The 16,877-nt window shown below is 42.7% G+C and overlaps 1 protein-coding gene across 3 annotated transcripts in view; it reads left to right on the top strand.

Moving 5' to 3' along the window:
- P4HA2 (prolyl 4-hydroxylase subunit alpha 2) overlaps positions 1-16,877 on the top strand; it is a 45,453-nt gene that overhangs the window by 15,551 nt on the left and 13,025 nt on the right. For all 3 annotated transcript variants that reach the window (XM_081185598.1, XM_081185599.1, XM_081185600.1), the window contains 7 exons: positions 2,242-2,341; positions 4,160-4,256; positions 4,766-4,917; positions 8,470-8,607; positions 11,396-11,635; positions 15,099-15,298; positions 16,371-16,547. In XM_081185598.1, the coding sequence (XP_081041724.1) occupies positions 2,260-2,341; positions 4,160-4,256; positions 4,766-4,917; positions 8,470-8,607; positions 11,396-11,635; positions 15,099-15,298; positions 16,371-16,547 (1,086 nt within the window). In that variant the 5' untranslated portion in view covers positions 2,242-2,259. The remainder of the gene's footprint in view (positions 1-2,241; positions 2,342-4,159; positions 4,257-4,765; positions 4,918-8,469; positions 8,608-11,395; positions 11,636-15,098; positions 15,299-16,370; positions 16,548-16,877) is intronic.

Here is a 16,877-nt window from a genome sequence, read left to right as displayed (position 1 = left end):
ACCTATCCTCTTTTGATATCTTGGACTGTTTCTCTGGTATTAAGCTGCATACCTTTTCTTTCGTGCTGCCAGGAGCCCTGAAGAATGCCCATACATTCCTCCTGAAGTAAGACTCCCTTGCATGTTTGATGAAGCAAATTCTTTTTGCTGTCTCAGCCAGCCAGGGGTCTCTATGCTTTCAAATTATAATGAAGCACTTGGAATTTTTCAGCATGTAAAATGATCTTCTAAATCAACCTGTCAGAACATGGCATTTTCCTTTCTGTCTTCTGGCCAACACAAGCGAAACGTATCATACAAAGGCAAAATAGTGACTTTTAATTCCCCCCCCCCAGCTCCATCTGCTAATCCAAAACATTTATTTCTCTGTCTGACTGAACAAGTTGTGTGTGTGTGTTTTTTATCATTCACACACTTATAAAATCCCTCATAAGCTTCCCTTCCACTTTAGACTCTAGGAAAATGTGGGGACACATAAGCAGAAGTTGTACAGGCTCTCTGCACATGTATGCTCTTGCTCTTCTTCACCAAGCTATAGCCATGCTGGGATGATAAAGAGTTGTTTGCTTTTGTTTGAAGTTAAACAGCTGCACAATATGGAAAGAATATAAAATTCCATTGCCAGGTGTCTCCCTTCTTCCCAGCGAAATCCATCTTTTGTGTTTACTTTCCGCTTATTGACGCTCATAACTCTTGTGTACCATGGCAAAGCTGCAAAAGATTCAGACCACTGGATGAAGTAAATAATGTTCTTGGACTTGGCAGGTACCCTGAACTCCGAAGCATGTGAGGCAGAAGGTGGGGAGGGGAATGAGAGCGGCGTTTGCTCGTTTTAGCTGGAAAATTCCTCCAGCGTCGCTTAGCCAAGATGTGTGTAATGTCTCCAGGAAACAAGAACAAGCACTTCAGATGGGCTGCCATGGCATAATATATCCAAATATATGTGCCTCCGGAATTCTTTTGGCTGGCTCCCCTGTTCTGTTATATCGCTTCTTGTGTTATTGCTCTTGGCAGACCCCTTCATGGTACTTGTCACTCAGCTTTACAGAAGTCTCAGATTACCTGTGAATTGGTTTAGGAGCTGAAACTTCTTTCTTTTCTCTCTCTCCTAAGGGAGCTCTTGTTAAGTGGCACTGGGCAGATATTTCAGTGTGACATCATTTAGCGTTTTATGGACTAGCAAAGAGTCCATGATTATAATGGGCAGGAGGAGGCTGTAGGGAAAGGCCTGTGGATCAGCAAACAAGTGCCAGCATAGCTTAAGAGACAGCACGCAGCTGGGGATATTTCTCTTGGTTCAAGAACTGGGACTGACAGCGCTCTTTGCTTGCCCAACAGCTGCTGGAATCCTGGTGGTGATGGGTACAAGGGGGTGGGGAAGTATGTATTCCTGTGCATTTCACAGGATCATTGCCATCCCACTCCCAAGCCAGGTACATCTCAGTAAGTTTCCTTTAGTAGGGGGAAGAAGTGGTTCATGGGATCTGGGCATAGCTGTCAACTTTCAGATTTGAAAATAAGGGATCAGCAGCCTTGAAAATAAGGGATCAGCAGCCTCACCTGTCCCGGGGACAATCTATGGGATATCTAACAATCCGGGAAGCAGCGGGAAATGGCGCTGGAATAAGGGAATTTCCCGCAAAAAAAGGGAAGGTTGACAGCTATGGATCTGGGATCTACTCTGAGCAAAAGTTAGTCGACTACAACCCAAAGGGCTGGATTCAACTAACCTGGGTGCCAGTGCAAGGACTCCTGTTAGCTTAACAGGGCTTTCCTCTCTCTCCTGACTCCAAATCTGCTCTGGAGGGTTGGGAGATTTCCTAGAACACAGGGATGGAAGAGGGGAGAATCATTCTATCTAGAAAGCAAAAAATATTTGCACGGATTGAACGATCGTGACAGCATGATGTTGAATTCCGCTCATCACTTTCTACTGATTCATCTTTGGAAATGGTTAACTTCTTTGGCACAATGTTTTCATTGTGTCAAATTTCTGCACACTAAATAGGGGCATTCGGTTTGCATGAGATTTGCTGTGAATGGCAGCCTCCCCATTTTAGGCCAAATTGGACAAATATGCCTGAATTGCAGTGTAGGTTTCTTTTGGTATGGCTGAACATATGAATTCAATAAAGTCGAAAAACGTGGGTGATTTTTTACTACAGATTGTGGAATTTGGGGCTTGTATTTTCCTTTTTTCTTCAGTTGTCATGAATTTATTTATTTTTAAATATCTTGCAGACATTTCATAGATTCAGAATGACGCCCTGGATGATACCATTACTGCTAACCTGCATTATTTGCACCAGCCTGACAAGAGCTGAATTTTTCACTTCTATAGGTATGAAAAAGCTCAGGCAAAATAGGAAAATGGTGAAGCATAGTTTACATCAATTAATGTGTGATCATAATCAATATTATTAATGCAATCATCTGGAATAGACTCCACTCTTTGGTTGTGTTTTACTCTTCCCATTTCCAACATGAGAATTGCCACTCCTCTCTTTAGAATGGTTTAAAGGTGGGTACATGGGGCTTAGATGTATTCTGGCCATTGCTAGGTATTAGTGGGTGCATGGGCTTAGATGTATTCTGGCCCATTGCTATGGGCTAACTTGAAGAAACATGTGACATTGTCTTTAAAAACACATCACATTATTGTAAATCACCACTGCAGATTAGAACTGCCACTCTACTTTCCTCCTTGGGAGACTTGTAAAATCATCTCATTTATCCCACGCTGAACAAATTGCTGCAGTTGTGGGGGGTGCTTATGAATGCTCCCCTGGCAATTTTGAGAATGTCCCAGAATTTCTGTTTTTAATTGCTCCATTTTTATTTTTTTTTACAATTTCCCAAGAGAGTTGGGATCTAATTGCGTTAGAATATCTGTGGAAATATGCTGACGATGTTATGCCATTCCAAATAACTGATGTGAGGTGTGTGCATCAGTTCATTTTCATCAGCTAATTAGCTGTTGTAAGCATAATAATTCTAGAAACTCACCTTTGACAGGAGGAGGGATGGAGACAACCACTGCTTAAAACCTTTCTGGAGCTTTGCACCTGTTACGCCTTTGGCATTTTCAGATTTTATTACTGCATTTTTCAATAAAATAAAATACAGCGTGACTTCAGATTAAAAGATAATTTTGCAAATTTTGCATGAACTGTGGCAGCATTATGAAGGCTATGAAGGATCAAATTGATGTTCTAAACAAAAACATCACATTAAACGTAATAGGCCATGCTGAGGATTGATTGCTAGATTAATTGGCATGTCTTGCTCTTGAGCTAGTATTAAGCTTGTAACTCAATACAGTTAGCCTGAAGCTCTGTGACTCTGTCTCACCATATCAAGTTTAAAAGGCCAACTTACTCTTGCATGTTCCTTTTCTTCAGGATACAGTGGCCTAAACCGAACAAACTGTTTAAAGTAACTCTGTGTTTGAGCAGACAAAGGTAGAATAGATAAGTGCCACTGATAAAACAGCATACCCTCGACTATCGAGAAAGCTAATATGCATGTTTCTGTGAATGATTACAATGGATGTTCTATGCCTTGGCCAAATAGTTTTCTGTTTCCCATTCCTCATGCATGAATTAATTTCATTTTCCTCTCTATGAAATATATATACATATATACTCTTAAAGCTGTTGTGAAATAAAATAACCATGGCATAAGGAATGCAACAAAAACTCCCTTCCCTAGATTCTGAAGGCCAGATTCAGCTACCGGTAAGTTGTTGTGCTAGTGAAAGCTGGTGCAATGGGACTTCTCCTCTCTCCTCCCTCCTCACCCTCCACAGATCTGCTCAGGTGGGTCAGGAGAACCCTTAGAACTGCCCATGGGAGAGGAGAAGGAGGCATCATTCCCTATGGCAAGCAGAAGCATTTGTGCTGGCAGAATAATTGCCTGACTGTGATGTTGAATTCCACCCTTAGAGTGTTAGAAATGGAGCTGCAGTAACATTGGCAGAATACATGTTCTGAACTAGAACAAATGCTTTAGTGACGTTATAAATTCCAGCCTGCTGTGATAGTCTCCCTGTGTCTTTTCCTTGATCTGCAGTATTTATTTGCTCTCAACCTATCTTTCTGGATACAGATGGCTTCTTGGGTTTCTAATAATACTTTTCTTTCCTTTTTTTTCATTTAAGGCCAGATGACAGACCTCATTTATGCAGAGAAAGATCTGGTACAGTCGTTAAAGGCATATATTCAAGAAGAAGAATCTAAGCTTGCTAAAATCAAGAGGTAAAGTGAGATTAGACCAAGTGATACTTTGCCATTTTAACATAGCACCTCTTCTCTTCCTTGTCACTGGAGATTGTTGCCCCTATGTTTGTCTTTGGGATCTGAGTGAGAAGGGTAAGTGAGGAAGCACAGAGGAGGTTGCAGCACTGAGGCTCAGGTGAAAGTGGCTCAAGGTTTGAGAAACACTGGCTCTAGCACTCCACCTAATCATGTGCTGTGTCAGTGCAAAGGCTTAAAAACCAGGCTGTAAGAAAGCAATGACAAAAGTGTTTTAAAATAAATTTCCCTGTGGCGATTCACTTTGCAATTTGATTGTTTAACTAGCAAAGTGCAAGAGGCACGGCGATAGCTAGGCAATTAACACAGCTCAAGAAAGAAGAAGGATACAGGGACAAAGGAAGGCAACTGGGGCTTTTGTATTTCTATCACAACCCTCCCAGAGCATATCATATGCCTGGGCTAAAAATAAAATCAAAACTGCACTTGAGGCATATACTCGTCTTTTCCAGTTGGGCTGAGAAGATGGAATCGCTAACTGTTAAATCGACTTCGGATCCAGAAGGTTACCTTGCCCACCCAGTCAATGCATATAAACTGGTGAAGCGTCTCAACACAGAATGGCTGCAGCTGGAGAATCTGGTTCTTGAGGATGCAACCAAAGGTGAGAATCTCAAAGAAACCAAGCTTTTAAAATAATCAGTGTGGAAAGCAACATGCCTTTTCTTATTTAATGCCACAGTGTCTGTTCAAGAAGCCTCCTCTCCTCATCTGTGCTTGTTTTCAAAGAAGTGTCAACTGGCACCCATGTTTGTGTCAATGAGTTCAGTTCCTTGCCCCATTCACAAGAACATTGGATTTGTTTTTAATTCCATTCAGTGACAGAAATATTCACGAACCAGGAATCGTCATTAAACTCTTCCCAATTAGTCCTAAACTATAGCCATGAGTGTTCACTGATGTGTATGTAGGCTCCCTCTCTTCCTCGCTTGTGGTCTTCAAGCAGGGCTGGTGCTTCTGCTGGGGATGCTCTCGCTCTTGATATCATCCATCGTCCAAGGGGATTGGAATAGATGGCTCACAGGCCACACCATTCCAGCTTGGCTGCTTCTGCCATATTCAGTAAGATGGAGTGGTGCTGAGTGGCCCAAAATCTTTCTCTCCTTTTTATTCATTTATTTGAAATATTTGTATACCACCCTTCCTTATAAATGCATATGCATACAGTTGCAAATAGATTCATTAAAACAACAAAAATAATAATGCAGCAAATCACAGTAGAAGACATCAATAAAAGCAAGGTTTTAGAAATAAGCACTTGGCACCACAGCAACAATGTTTTATTCAAAACTAATGAAACAACTCCAGATGTTTCTACAGGAAAGAAGTCCCAAATGTTTCCCTCAGGGTATCATTAATCAGATGTTTGGTCAAAAATATGTTGCTTTTGCTGCCTCTCCAGCAAGTGATAGCTGTGTTGAACTGTCCTTAAAAATCATTATTTGCCACCTGGCAAACCACCCACAACTGGTGAGTGCATTCCATAACAAATAGGAATCATGTGCCCACCAAGTCTTCATTCTCCAAAAGGTTCAAAAGCACATGACGTAAACGATGTCAGAAGCATTCAGGGAATAAGATCTGCACAATTCAGCAAGAGAGTTAGAGGGCGGAGGTCACAATCCACAAGGTGAGTGGGTTTGTATGCTAATCTAGAAGGCCCGTTCCCACTAAATGAACTGATGTTCCTACCCTCTCGGTCATGTGTGTATGGTATTATGGATGTGATACTCACCCAGAGCAGGTTTAACCAAGAGAAGGTTTTCCCATCCCCATCCCCTTTCAAATCTGGTCTTGTAGAATATACGTTGTCATTGGAATGTAATGCTTGAATCTTGTATGGATCACTTTACCTTTCATATAAAGGCTTCGGTGCTTTTAGTCGCTGGCTTTGTTGGGTCGCAATGGCGCATGGCAATTAAATTCTCCTCTCCAGCTGTGAATTGCAGAAGTTCTTGAATTTGCTGCGGACCGAAAGCTTGTGGAAGCTGTTTTCTAAAACGCAATGTTAAGGGAAGCTATCTGTAATACTATTTCATTGTTCTTCTAGAGCTGTCCCATATACTAAAGCTTACCTATTTTGCAAGACAGCTTTTGGGACAAGAAAGACTTTGCTAACGCTTGACTATAAAGGAGGAAATGCTGTTTCTCAGAAATCAGCCACATATGTTTTGTGCGTGCGTGCACTCAGGCTAAAGGGGAAAGACTTTGAAACGTGCTCTTTTCAGCCAGGAGGTGTAGCACATGTTGCAGCAGTATTCCAAATAAAATCGAACTTCTGCAGCATTCTGAGAGCGGCAGAAGATGGCTATCTTTATTGATGAAGGATTTGTGCAAAACTGATAATGGATGATGGTTGCTTCACAGTTGGTGCTTCGTGTTTCCTTTGTTTCTAAGATATTGGCCATATGTGACTGAGTACTGGGAGTGCAGCCAGGCCTATCTCACATCCTGCTACAGACTGGCTTGTGCTTGAAGCTCTTTGCCTTCTATAGCTGACAGTGAAATCTGGCTCTGTACATTGTTTGCTGGATCACAGCTATTGGAACAGGGTGGGTGGTTTGGAAGTGTCTTCTTTTACAGCTAAGGAAAAAGCCAGTCATAAGCTTCTTTTCCTCCTGTTATTTCTGGTACCGGAGCCGTTGAAAAGGCTGTGCAGTTTGAGCTTACCCCACTATATCTTCTCTCAAACTCTTTTTGTTGTCAAATCTTCTCATAATTCAATTAGTCTACAGCAGACTTCTGCAACCTGGTCCTCGCCAGATGTTTTGGTGAACTACAACTCACATCATTCTTGGCTATTGGTCATGATGACTAGAAAGGCTGCTCTGGAACCATTCCTTTCGGGGAGCACTCATTGTTGGGAAACCTTGTTGGTTTCTTTGTTTGGGTCACAATTTTTATCAGCCGTTTCCATTCCTGGAATTTTCTTGAAATGATGTCTACTAGCTTCTGGAGAACCACCGCTTCTGATAGTCCCATAAGAGAGGGTGTGCTGTATGTATAAAGCCATGTTAATGAATACATCACCCTTGCATTAGGTTGGTGGCCCTTAGCTTAATGTTGAACTTTTGTACTTGTTTTTATTTGAGGTGTTATTAGATCTCTAAACAGGAGATATAATGAGAATACATATTTAAGATGGATTCAGATGTCCTGCATTTTTCCTTCCATGTGGGATCGGTTTGGCAGAGATGCATCATGGGAGCTATGTGTGATGGATGGCAACCATGCTCTCAGCAAGTCACTGCTCCATTTCAGGTGCAAAAATGAAACCATAGTCTGGCCCTCAGAGTTGAGCCTTGTGCTCATGTGTTCTCTTCTCCCCACCTTTGTTTCTTCTTTCTTCATTCTCTGCATCATTTCTTGATTTGGGCAAGCCATGATTTCTCATTGTGTATATCCAGACTGGTCAAACAACGGTTTGTGCAAATCACAGTTAGCCTTCAAACCAGAATTGGAAACTATAGCATGGTATGGTTTGTCTAAACCAGGTAGTGAGGCTGGGATTTAGAACATGTGAGGAAAAGCAGGAGGATCAAATGTGCAAATCTGAGGCTTATTTCCAGTAGCCAGTCCATGGTTTTGTTGCTACATCCGAGCTGAACTGGGAACTGGGTACTGGGAAAGCATGATAGCCATTGAGTGCATCATGTTTTGGACCCCATTACTCTGGATGGGATGAGCCTGTATCACTCCAGATGTTGTTAGACTCCACCTCCCCTCATTCCTGACCATTGACCATGCTGGCAGGAGTAGATGGAAGTTGGAGTCTTAAGAACAACTGAATGGATGCAGGCTCTCAATTCCTGCTGAACGTGGAACACTTCATTAGAAAGCTCCAAACATTCCTTCACTGTTTGCCTAAACCCACTTTTAATTGCTTGCTTATTCAGATTTCCCCCCTTAATATCTCTTGCGTGTTTAGTTCATGAATTTTTATCTTTATGCCAAATAGCAAAAGCTACGGTATATATTTATAGTTTTACAGAGCCCGATGAGAACAGTGATAGTTCATGTTTAAATTTCATCTGTTTGAATCCCACAAGGGATTGTTGTAGATAGAATAAATGCTTCCAATTGCCAACCAATCTGGTATCACTTATATGCATCAGAGACCCATAGTGCTAACCATTTCCGTCTTGTTCAAATAAAGGTTTTATTGCAAATCTCACAATTCATCGTCAGTTCTTCCCAAATGAAGAAGATGAGACGGGAGCTGCCAAGGCATTAATGCGTTTGCAGGACACCTACAAGCTTGACCCAGAAACAATATCAAAAGGAGCATTTCCAGGTGATGGTCAGAAGCTACTTATTGGCTTTACACACTGATTCTTGTGTTTTGGTTTCTCAAAATATATGTTCAATAGCAGTTGAGTAAACGGTGAAGCAAAGTTTTCTTCTACAGTGAGTTTCCTCTCAAACACAATTGCTGGTGGTGGCACCGTGCCAGTTTTTCTGCATTTCCAGACCTGTGGTCAGCCATGAAAGTCTTGTAATCTTCACCAGATTTTGGAAAAGCCTACTAAGCCATATCTAGAGCATCAACATGAAACCACAGAAACAAGCCTGGAGATTTATAATACTCTCGTCATAGTTTGTTGCAATTTGCTTATGTTTCCAACAAGAATACAGAATCTAAATTGTTAGCTGAATTATTTTTGCAAATGCAGGCACTGCTTAAGTAGAGCTATTCTCCTTAAGACTGGTATGTTAGCTCAGTATTTCTGGACTAGAGGGCATTTTAAGGTCACCACGTAGGATTTTCAAGCAGAACAAGAACTTGGCAAACTGTATTAACACTCTGGTGATAATTGAGATTCTCATGCATTTGAACATTTTTAAGGCAAGAAAAGTAACTCACACAGGCTTCGTGTTGAGTATAAACATGTTTGGCTTTAAATCGCATTAACTCATTCTGGTTTCTCACATGGATCAGTTTATTTGGAAAGTAGTGACTATGAATGTCCGCAGGCAAATGTATATAAATATAGTTTCACCATCAAAGAATTATGCCCACAATCTGTTAATTCCCCAAATCAGGGCACTGAAGCTTAGAGCAGGGGTATGTTGTTCCATTTGTGGACAAATTCTAGATTCACAACAGTTTTGTGAGGTTCTCCAGGCTATTTGGATAATACTTTGCACTCAGTACTTGAACAGACAGCCTGCGTTTGCACATCACATTAAGCCATAGTAATGTTTACCTGTTGTTTAAGTCTGAATGAGGAGTGTACTTGTGCACGCTGCTCAGAAGTCCCTACTTCACTCCTTCCTTGCTCCCGTGTTGGGAGCAACAAACCACAGGTAGCTTTACTTGTTGTGTCATCCAAATCCATGTGCGCAGAAGTGGCTGGCTTCCATAGTGTGCCATCTCCATCCTGGTTAGAAGCAGTGGCATTGCTGCTGGGAAAGCCAGCATTACAGCTCCACCTCGCCAGGCAAGCCACTTGGGCACATCCATACTTGTTTACTTTGTCTGAGGGAAGCAAACAAAGCGTGAGTGGTGAAGAACAAGCCTTCGCTATCCCTCATGGTTTGGAGCAGGCTTCCTCAAAGTTGGCCCTCCAGATGTTTTGAGACTACGATCCCCATCATCCCTGACCACTGGTCCTGCTAGCTAGGGATCATGGGAGTTGTAGGCCAAAAAATTCTGGAGGGCTCAAATTCTGGAGGGCCGAATTTGAGGAAGCCTGGTTTGGAGAGACACAAACCACAAATGACATGGCATGCCTAGGCTCTGAGCTGTGAAAAGGCAGCTCTCCCATTGAAGTTAAAAAGGACCCGGTTGGGTGGGTGGAAGCGCTGGGCTCAGAGAAGGCATGTTTCAGGACGCTCCTTCTTTGCATTCTTCTGCTCATCCTGCATCTTTTTTAAAATCAGAAGGGCTTTCATTGTAGTTTAAAGGATCCTTTGTGAGGGAGGAATTTGGGCTCTGAATGTTCTTCATGTTCCCTCTTCTCCACTGGTGGCAACAAGCACTGCATTATTAAAACACACCACTGCTTTTCATTTTCAAGTTATTTAATGTATGTCAGCCAAGAGTTAGAAAAAGGGAAAGAATGACGTCCTCTTCAATGGAGTGCTTGGTTCCCCACTTTCAGCTGCACAGCAAAAAAGGAAATATGTTTCTTCAACCACCCCCACCCCAGTCCTTTCAACTGCAAATAGCCTGCCTAATAGCTTAAAGGATCCTAAAAATGGGGGGAGGGGCGGTTTAACTCAGAGGTTGTGTCCTGGATGGAATGTGTCCTCCTGGCTCCAGCCATCCCCCTTTAGGCCCCAGCTGGAAGGAAAGTGAGTGAGAGGCTAAAATCAAGTCCAACTTCCAAGTCAGTTTTCTGTGGGTTTGCTTTTTCAATATTCTGCAGTGTGCTAAGGCAGCATGAGAGCAGTGAACATGCACAGACATTGTTTCTGGTTGGTTCTGTAGGTGTTGTGGGTAGGCAAGTGAGGTCATTTAAGAAATCCATTGTTTTCCTGGATTATCATCATTTTATTAATGTGCTGCTTTTCAGTAGTGCTCAACCATGCTCAAAACAGCTCACAACAAAGTCGGGAGTGCTTTGCATAATAAAATATAGCAACATTTCAAGAACGTAAGCATGATAAAATTGAAATGCAAATGTTTATAGGCCAAACTCCTCCTGTTAATAAATATAGAGGAAGATTAAATGATCCACTCATGGAATTGCAAACACAATGTTTCAAATAGCGGCAAACCAGTACAACAAATCAAATGCAAGGCATTGGCCCCAGCTACAACCCCTAAGCTAGTCTGGGCTAGGCCAGGTGGAAAAGAGCCAGAGAAGCTGAGACCAGGTTTTACAGGACTTAAAGCTGAATGGTCTCTAGGTGCCTTCAGCAGCAAGGGCAGCCTTTGGAGCTGAAGTCCTGCCTTCCCAGGTCAGGTGGAACTGTACCTGACAGAGAAGCAGGGACATCGGCTCAGTGTGTCCATTTGAAAACATGGGGGTGATAAATGGAACAGGATAATTCCAGATGGCTTTAGCATTCAGGAAAGTTGTAAATGTGAGTAGAAGTCACTAGGTCTTACTTAACATTTGCGTCTCTCAATTCAGGAACAAAGTACAGATCAGTCCTGACAGTGGACGACTGCTTTAGCATGGGCAAAACAGCGTATAATGATGCGGATTATTACCACACCGTGCTCTGGATGCAGCAGGCGTTGAAAAAGCACGATGATGGTGAAGAGGCAGCCATCACGAAGGCGGAGATCCTGGATTATCTCAGCTATGGCGTCTTCCAGCTTGGCGACATACAAAGGGCTATGGAGCTCACGAGGCGGTTGGTGTCTCTTGGTAAGAAGGACAAATCATGCATTCTTCTAGCACGCTGGAAAGCTACCTGCACCTCAAGTGGAGAAGCCAAAGTAGGATAAAGCTCTGCTTTTTGTGATATGGTAAACATTTAGGACCAGGGCGGAGGAACTGTGTTCCAGCCTCAGGACTGCATTCCTTCCTGGAGAACCTTCCAGGGATCATGTGCCAGAGGTGGGCATGGCCTAAATTGAAAGTGGGCGGGGCAGTGCTACATTCCAGCCTCACTACAGTCAGAGGTTTCTGTACACAGGAGACATCACATTTGAAGGGCACATTCTATACAGACAAAAGAGAGAGGGCATGGAACCAGCTTCAATCCGGTAAAGGTTTCCATAAGTGGGAGGGAGTGGGAGACAACCAACCAACTTGCTTCATTGCATAGAGTCATCCTGCTTTCTGTGTTGAATATTTTCACTTCTTTCCTGATGCCTCACCGCTGTGTGCCAGGGAGGGGGAACCTGTGACTGGACTACCAGCTCACATCATCCCTGACCAAGGGTGATTCTGACTGGGACTGATGGGAGGTGGAATTCAACAACATCTGGCGGGCCAGGTGTTTCTCATCCCTGTTATACACCTAGACAGTGGTACCTTGGTTTTCAAGTGTCCCGGAAGCCGAACGTTTTGGTTTTTGAATGCTGAAAACCCGGAAGTAATTGCTTCCGTTTTCGAACATGCCTTGGAAGTCGAATGGCTTCCACTGTGTGCTTTTCTCCATTGACTTTGCCGACCGCCCTTTGCGCCTCAGTTGTTGAACAGTCTTCCGGGACGGATTACATTTGACAACTGAGGTACCACTGTACTTGGAATGAAGTCCTGTTGAATTTAGGATGCTTTACTATAGGATTGCCCAAGTTGTTTGGGTATTTTCTGCCAAGTGAAAAGTCTTTTGTTCCCATAGAGTAGAATCTGTCTCCTTGGGTACATAAACACTTAGACTAACTATTCAACTTAGCTCACAATAGTTCAGCTTCTATTTCCTTATGCTTCACAAGGCCAGGCATTTAAAGTTAAGTTACTGGACCTGAAATGGCTCCTTTCCTATAAGCTTCCTCTCCTATATGCTCTGCACCCCATCCCTTTCCTGGTATTTCATGCATTTTGCATGCCATTTCCTGGTTGCTGGCTGTTACAGCTTCACTCTAAATGTATGATTAAATGATCCTTGACTTACTTTTAAGTTTTAAAAGCCCTCCGTGGTGTCATGTTGTATCAAATGTTAATGTTTTACACTGAATATAAAATGGAAAAGCAATACCATTGCCTGCAGCAGGATTTCTGAATTGTATAGAGAGCATAATTCATCAACATCACCACACATTTGGACAGATTTGATAAATTCCTTTCAGAAACATATGGTGGTGTTGGCAAACTAGCAGACATAGAAGGTTTCTGAGTCACTCCTTCGCCTCGTGACATCTGGCATCAGTCAGTCACTTGGATTAAAGTTCAGTTTATCTAACCTGGAACAATAATCCACTCTGTTTCTCTCAGAAATCCCTTAAACTGGGGTAGCCAACATGGTGTCCTCAATATGTTGTTGGACCACAGTTCCCTCCACACCTGACCACTGGCCATACTGGCGGGAGCTGATGGGAATTGGAGTCCAGCAACTTCTGGAGGAACCACATCAGGTATTCCTTGACTTACGTCAACAATGAAAACTTGAACATTGTTCTGGATTTTTTTTTAGCAGGCAAAATTTTGATAGCCATTGCAGGGCGGGGCGGGGGGAGAGCAGTGATAGGTGGGAAAGCAGGGAGACCAACAGTAGAGGGAGCCAGAGCCAATGACAGGCAGATCCAACTAACTCTGTACCCACCCTTTCCTCTGCTGAATTCTAACAGGGCAACACAGGCAGAGGAGGAGGAGGCTGACAGATTATGTCACCCCCTGGACTGGTTGTAAGAAGGCAGGCAGGTGGGGGCTGGCAGTGCTTCATTTGACATAATGGACCAGCCTTCACTTGTGATTCCTATAGGAATGATGACATGCTGGTGTTAAATTTGGCATTGAAGTAGGGGAGATAGTGTTGAAATGCTGATTTAGGTATATTCCTTTTAATCGTCTAGTCTGTTGTAGGGCTGGTGAGAAGCAATGTGTAACAGTTCAAGATGGAAATTTCAGTAACATCATTTAGCTTCAATTTCATGGCAGTCTCCTATTTTTCTACCCCAGCTCACAAAGAGTGTTTGGGGGCATGGCTAGCAGCTTGGGGAGAGACTCTGAGTGAGGCAAAAGCTTAGCTGCCTTGGCTGGTTGCTTAGGCATCAGCAACTAATACTGGAAAAGATCACTGAACAACAGAAGGAATGCTCACACCCATGTTCTCGCTGCTTCTGTATGCACAGGAAATTTAAAGCAAGATATTTGCAATGTCCTCCAGTGCGGGCACCCTTACAAACCCATGTGCTTGCAGTGAAGAATGGTACATGCATGCTTTGCTTTGTATCTCTGGTTCTGTAAGGGATGAAGATGTGTGTGGATTGAGGGGTTGATTTTGTTTTAAATGACAGCAAGGATTCTTTTTCTGGCTAACGGTGCAAAACAAACAGTGAGTGACATGGCTAAGCCAACCATCCATGAGTGGCAAAATACCGTTTTTGTTGTGGCAGCCTTTTTATTTTTAAGTACTGATTCTCCCATCCCACAAAGCTATTGCAGCCTCCCCAAGAGAAAAGATTAAACCCAGAAAGCAGATTTTGAGTGGGGGAGAATGAATGACGACTTGTCATTTCAGCTCGCTGCCCTAGTCTGTTCTGAAGTTTTTTCTGCAAGTGATCTCCAAAATATCCTGAACCTTAGAGTCAATCCTTGTATTGCTCTCCACCATATGCATACTAGAAAGAGAGGTTTACCTTGTTTTGGAGGCGGTGCAAAGAATTTCTCATTCCATTACTTGACTGGCATGTTCTGTTGGGTAGATCATCATGAAAATTGATGCTTCCTTTATTCTACAGCTTGTGCTCCTTTTAAATGCAACGAGATGATATTCGTCAGGGGTAGATAATGTTGTGCCTTCCAGGTGGCATTGAACTATAGCTCCCATCAGCCCAACCAGCATGGCCAATGGTGGTGGATAATGGAGTCCAATAACACCTAGAGGGCACCATGTTTGCTCCCTCTGCCATATGTGGTACAACAGGAATAGTATTCTTTATCAAACTGAAAGAGTCAGTTGAACTGCTTCTTCCCTTGGTGTGCTTTTTTACTTTTAACCAGAATCAGGATCTTAACTTTAATTGACTCCAGAGAGCTCGGTTTCCGTGGTTTTATTTTTCAAGTTGTGTTGGGAGGAGGGGAGAGTACACTTGACTGCACAAAATAATTGGTGTAATGTTGTAGGCTTGAAGTCCCCCTTTGATCAGATTCCTCAGATAGTATCACTTTATCTGTCTCCTCTCTCTCTCTCTCTCTCTCTTGCCTTTCTTTCCCAACCAAGATCCCAGTCACGAGAGGGCAGGCAGCAACATGCGGTACTTTGAGAGGCTGCTGGAGAAAGAAAAAGAAGCCAAGGCAATCAATGAGACCTCAGATACGATAGAGCCAACAACGCACGATGGGATATATGAAAGGCCCCAGGACTACCTGCCAGAGCGTGAAATCTATGAGGCTCTTTGCAGAGGAGAAGGTGTGAAAATGGTGAGAGGAAGACCATTCCAAAGGCAGATTTAACCTATCATGCTGCAGTAAATCTTCTGGGAATGCATCCCCCAAAAAAACTGACACTACCCTTTGGCTTCTGAAAAAGTCCACAGGGAATTTCAGGATTGCAGAATATTTTACTTTAAACATTAAGTCATTTTTAATGAAAACAAACAAAATCAAAAGCAAAACAATCTTTCTGAGTCAAAATTCCGAACCCAGTATCAGACTGGAAATCACAAAGTTGCTATTTCTGAACAGGTGTCATCTGTATCCCCCAAACCAGTATGATCCTTTGAATCATATCCAACAATTTATTTATAATCATAATCTCAAACCCTTATAAAGCCAAATTTTCTGCTGCTGTTCGTATCAGTGGAGACTCCAGTTGTAAGATAAGACCTTTTTTTCCCCCCAGAAGCAAGAGTTTAACTAGTGAGAAATGATTAAGAAGAACTGTTGAAGTATCATGTTGCTATATTTGATTTGTGGGTCATCTCCTCAGCATCCTGCTCAGTGCAGGATACTCAGAGGTACGGTATCCCCAGTGAGGGGGAACCCACCACACTCCTTGGTCATTAGTTGAATTGTCAAGCTGTTCTTGAAGCTCCCCTTGAAACCTTTCTCAGATGAGTACAGTGGTACCTCAGGTTAAGTACTTAATTCGTTCCAGAGGTCCGTACTTAACCTGAAACTGTTCTTAACCTGAAGCACCACTTTAGCTAATGGGGCCTCCTGCTGCTGCCGCACCGCCAGAGCACGATTTCTGTTCTCATCCTGAAGCAAAGTTCTTAACCCGAGGTACTATTTCTGGGTTAGCGGAGTCTGTAACCTGAAGTGTATGTAACCTGAAGTGTATGTAACCCGAGGTACCACTGTACTCTTGAAGATGGTTTCCCAATAATTTATAAATGCATAACTGCTCGATTAATATTAGACACAATACTGAAGTCTGAATATGTAGAGATTAATTAACCTTGACTGAACCTAAACCTAAACCTTGACTGAACCTAAACCTGAACCTAAACTCAACATTCAAAATAGTACATTTATCTGAATTTGTTCATAGACACCTCGAAGACAGAAGAGGTTGTTCTGTAGGTACCACAATGGGAACCAAAATCCCCACCTCCTTATAGCACCTTTTAAAGAAGAAGATGAATGGGACAGCCCTCACATTGTCAGGTACTATGACGTGTTATCTGATGAAGAAATAGAGAAGATTAAGGAGCTGGCTAAACCAAAAGTAAGTGCTGCAAGTCTTTGTCAGTCTTTCACTGAGCTAATGTGATATTTTGATTGAAATAGTGAGCTTGGGTGACTTAGACATGTCAAGAACCCATTGTCCTAGTTCCAAGAGTGTGATTTACTGTGATGAAGCAAAGTTCGTCCCAGCTACGTGAGGAGTGGTTGTAACAAGTTACAGGATAATCACACCTTACACACATTTATCTTGGGCAATTTCAGCCATGTGTGTTTGGAGGTGAGCTGGCTGAAGTTGCACAAGTTAAATCCAAGCAAGACAGATAGCTTAAAAGCTCTTTTCACACTGAGTCTGTTCGGAGTTAGTGGGCAC

This window comes from Podarcis bocagei, assembly GCF_964188305.1.
Source record: "Podarcis bocagei genome assembly, chromosome: 2".
Lineage (NCBI taxonomy): Eukaryota > Metazoa > Chordata > Lepidosauria > Squamata > Lacertidae > Podarcis > Podarcis bocagei.
The sequence above is the reverse complement of the archived record's forward strand: the minus strand, read 5'-3'. Positions and strand labels throughout refer to the sequence as shown.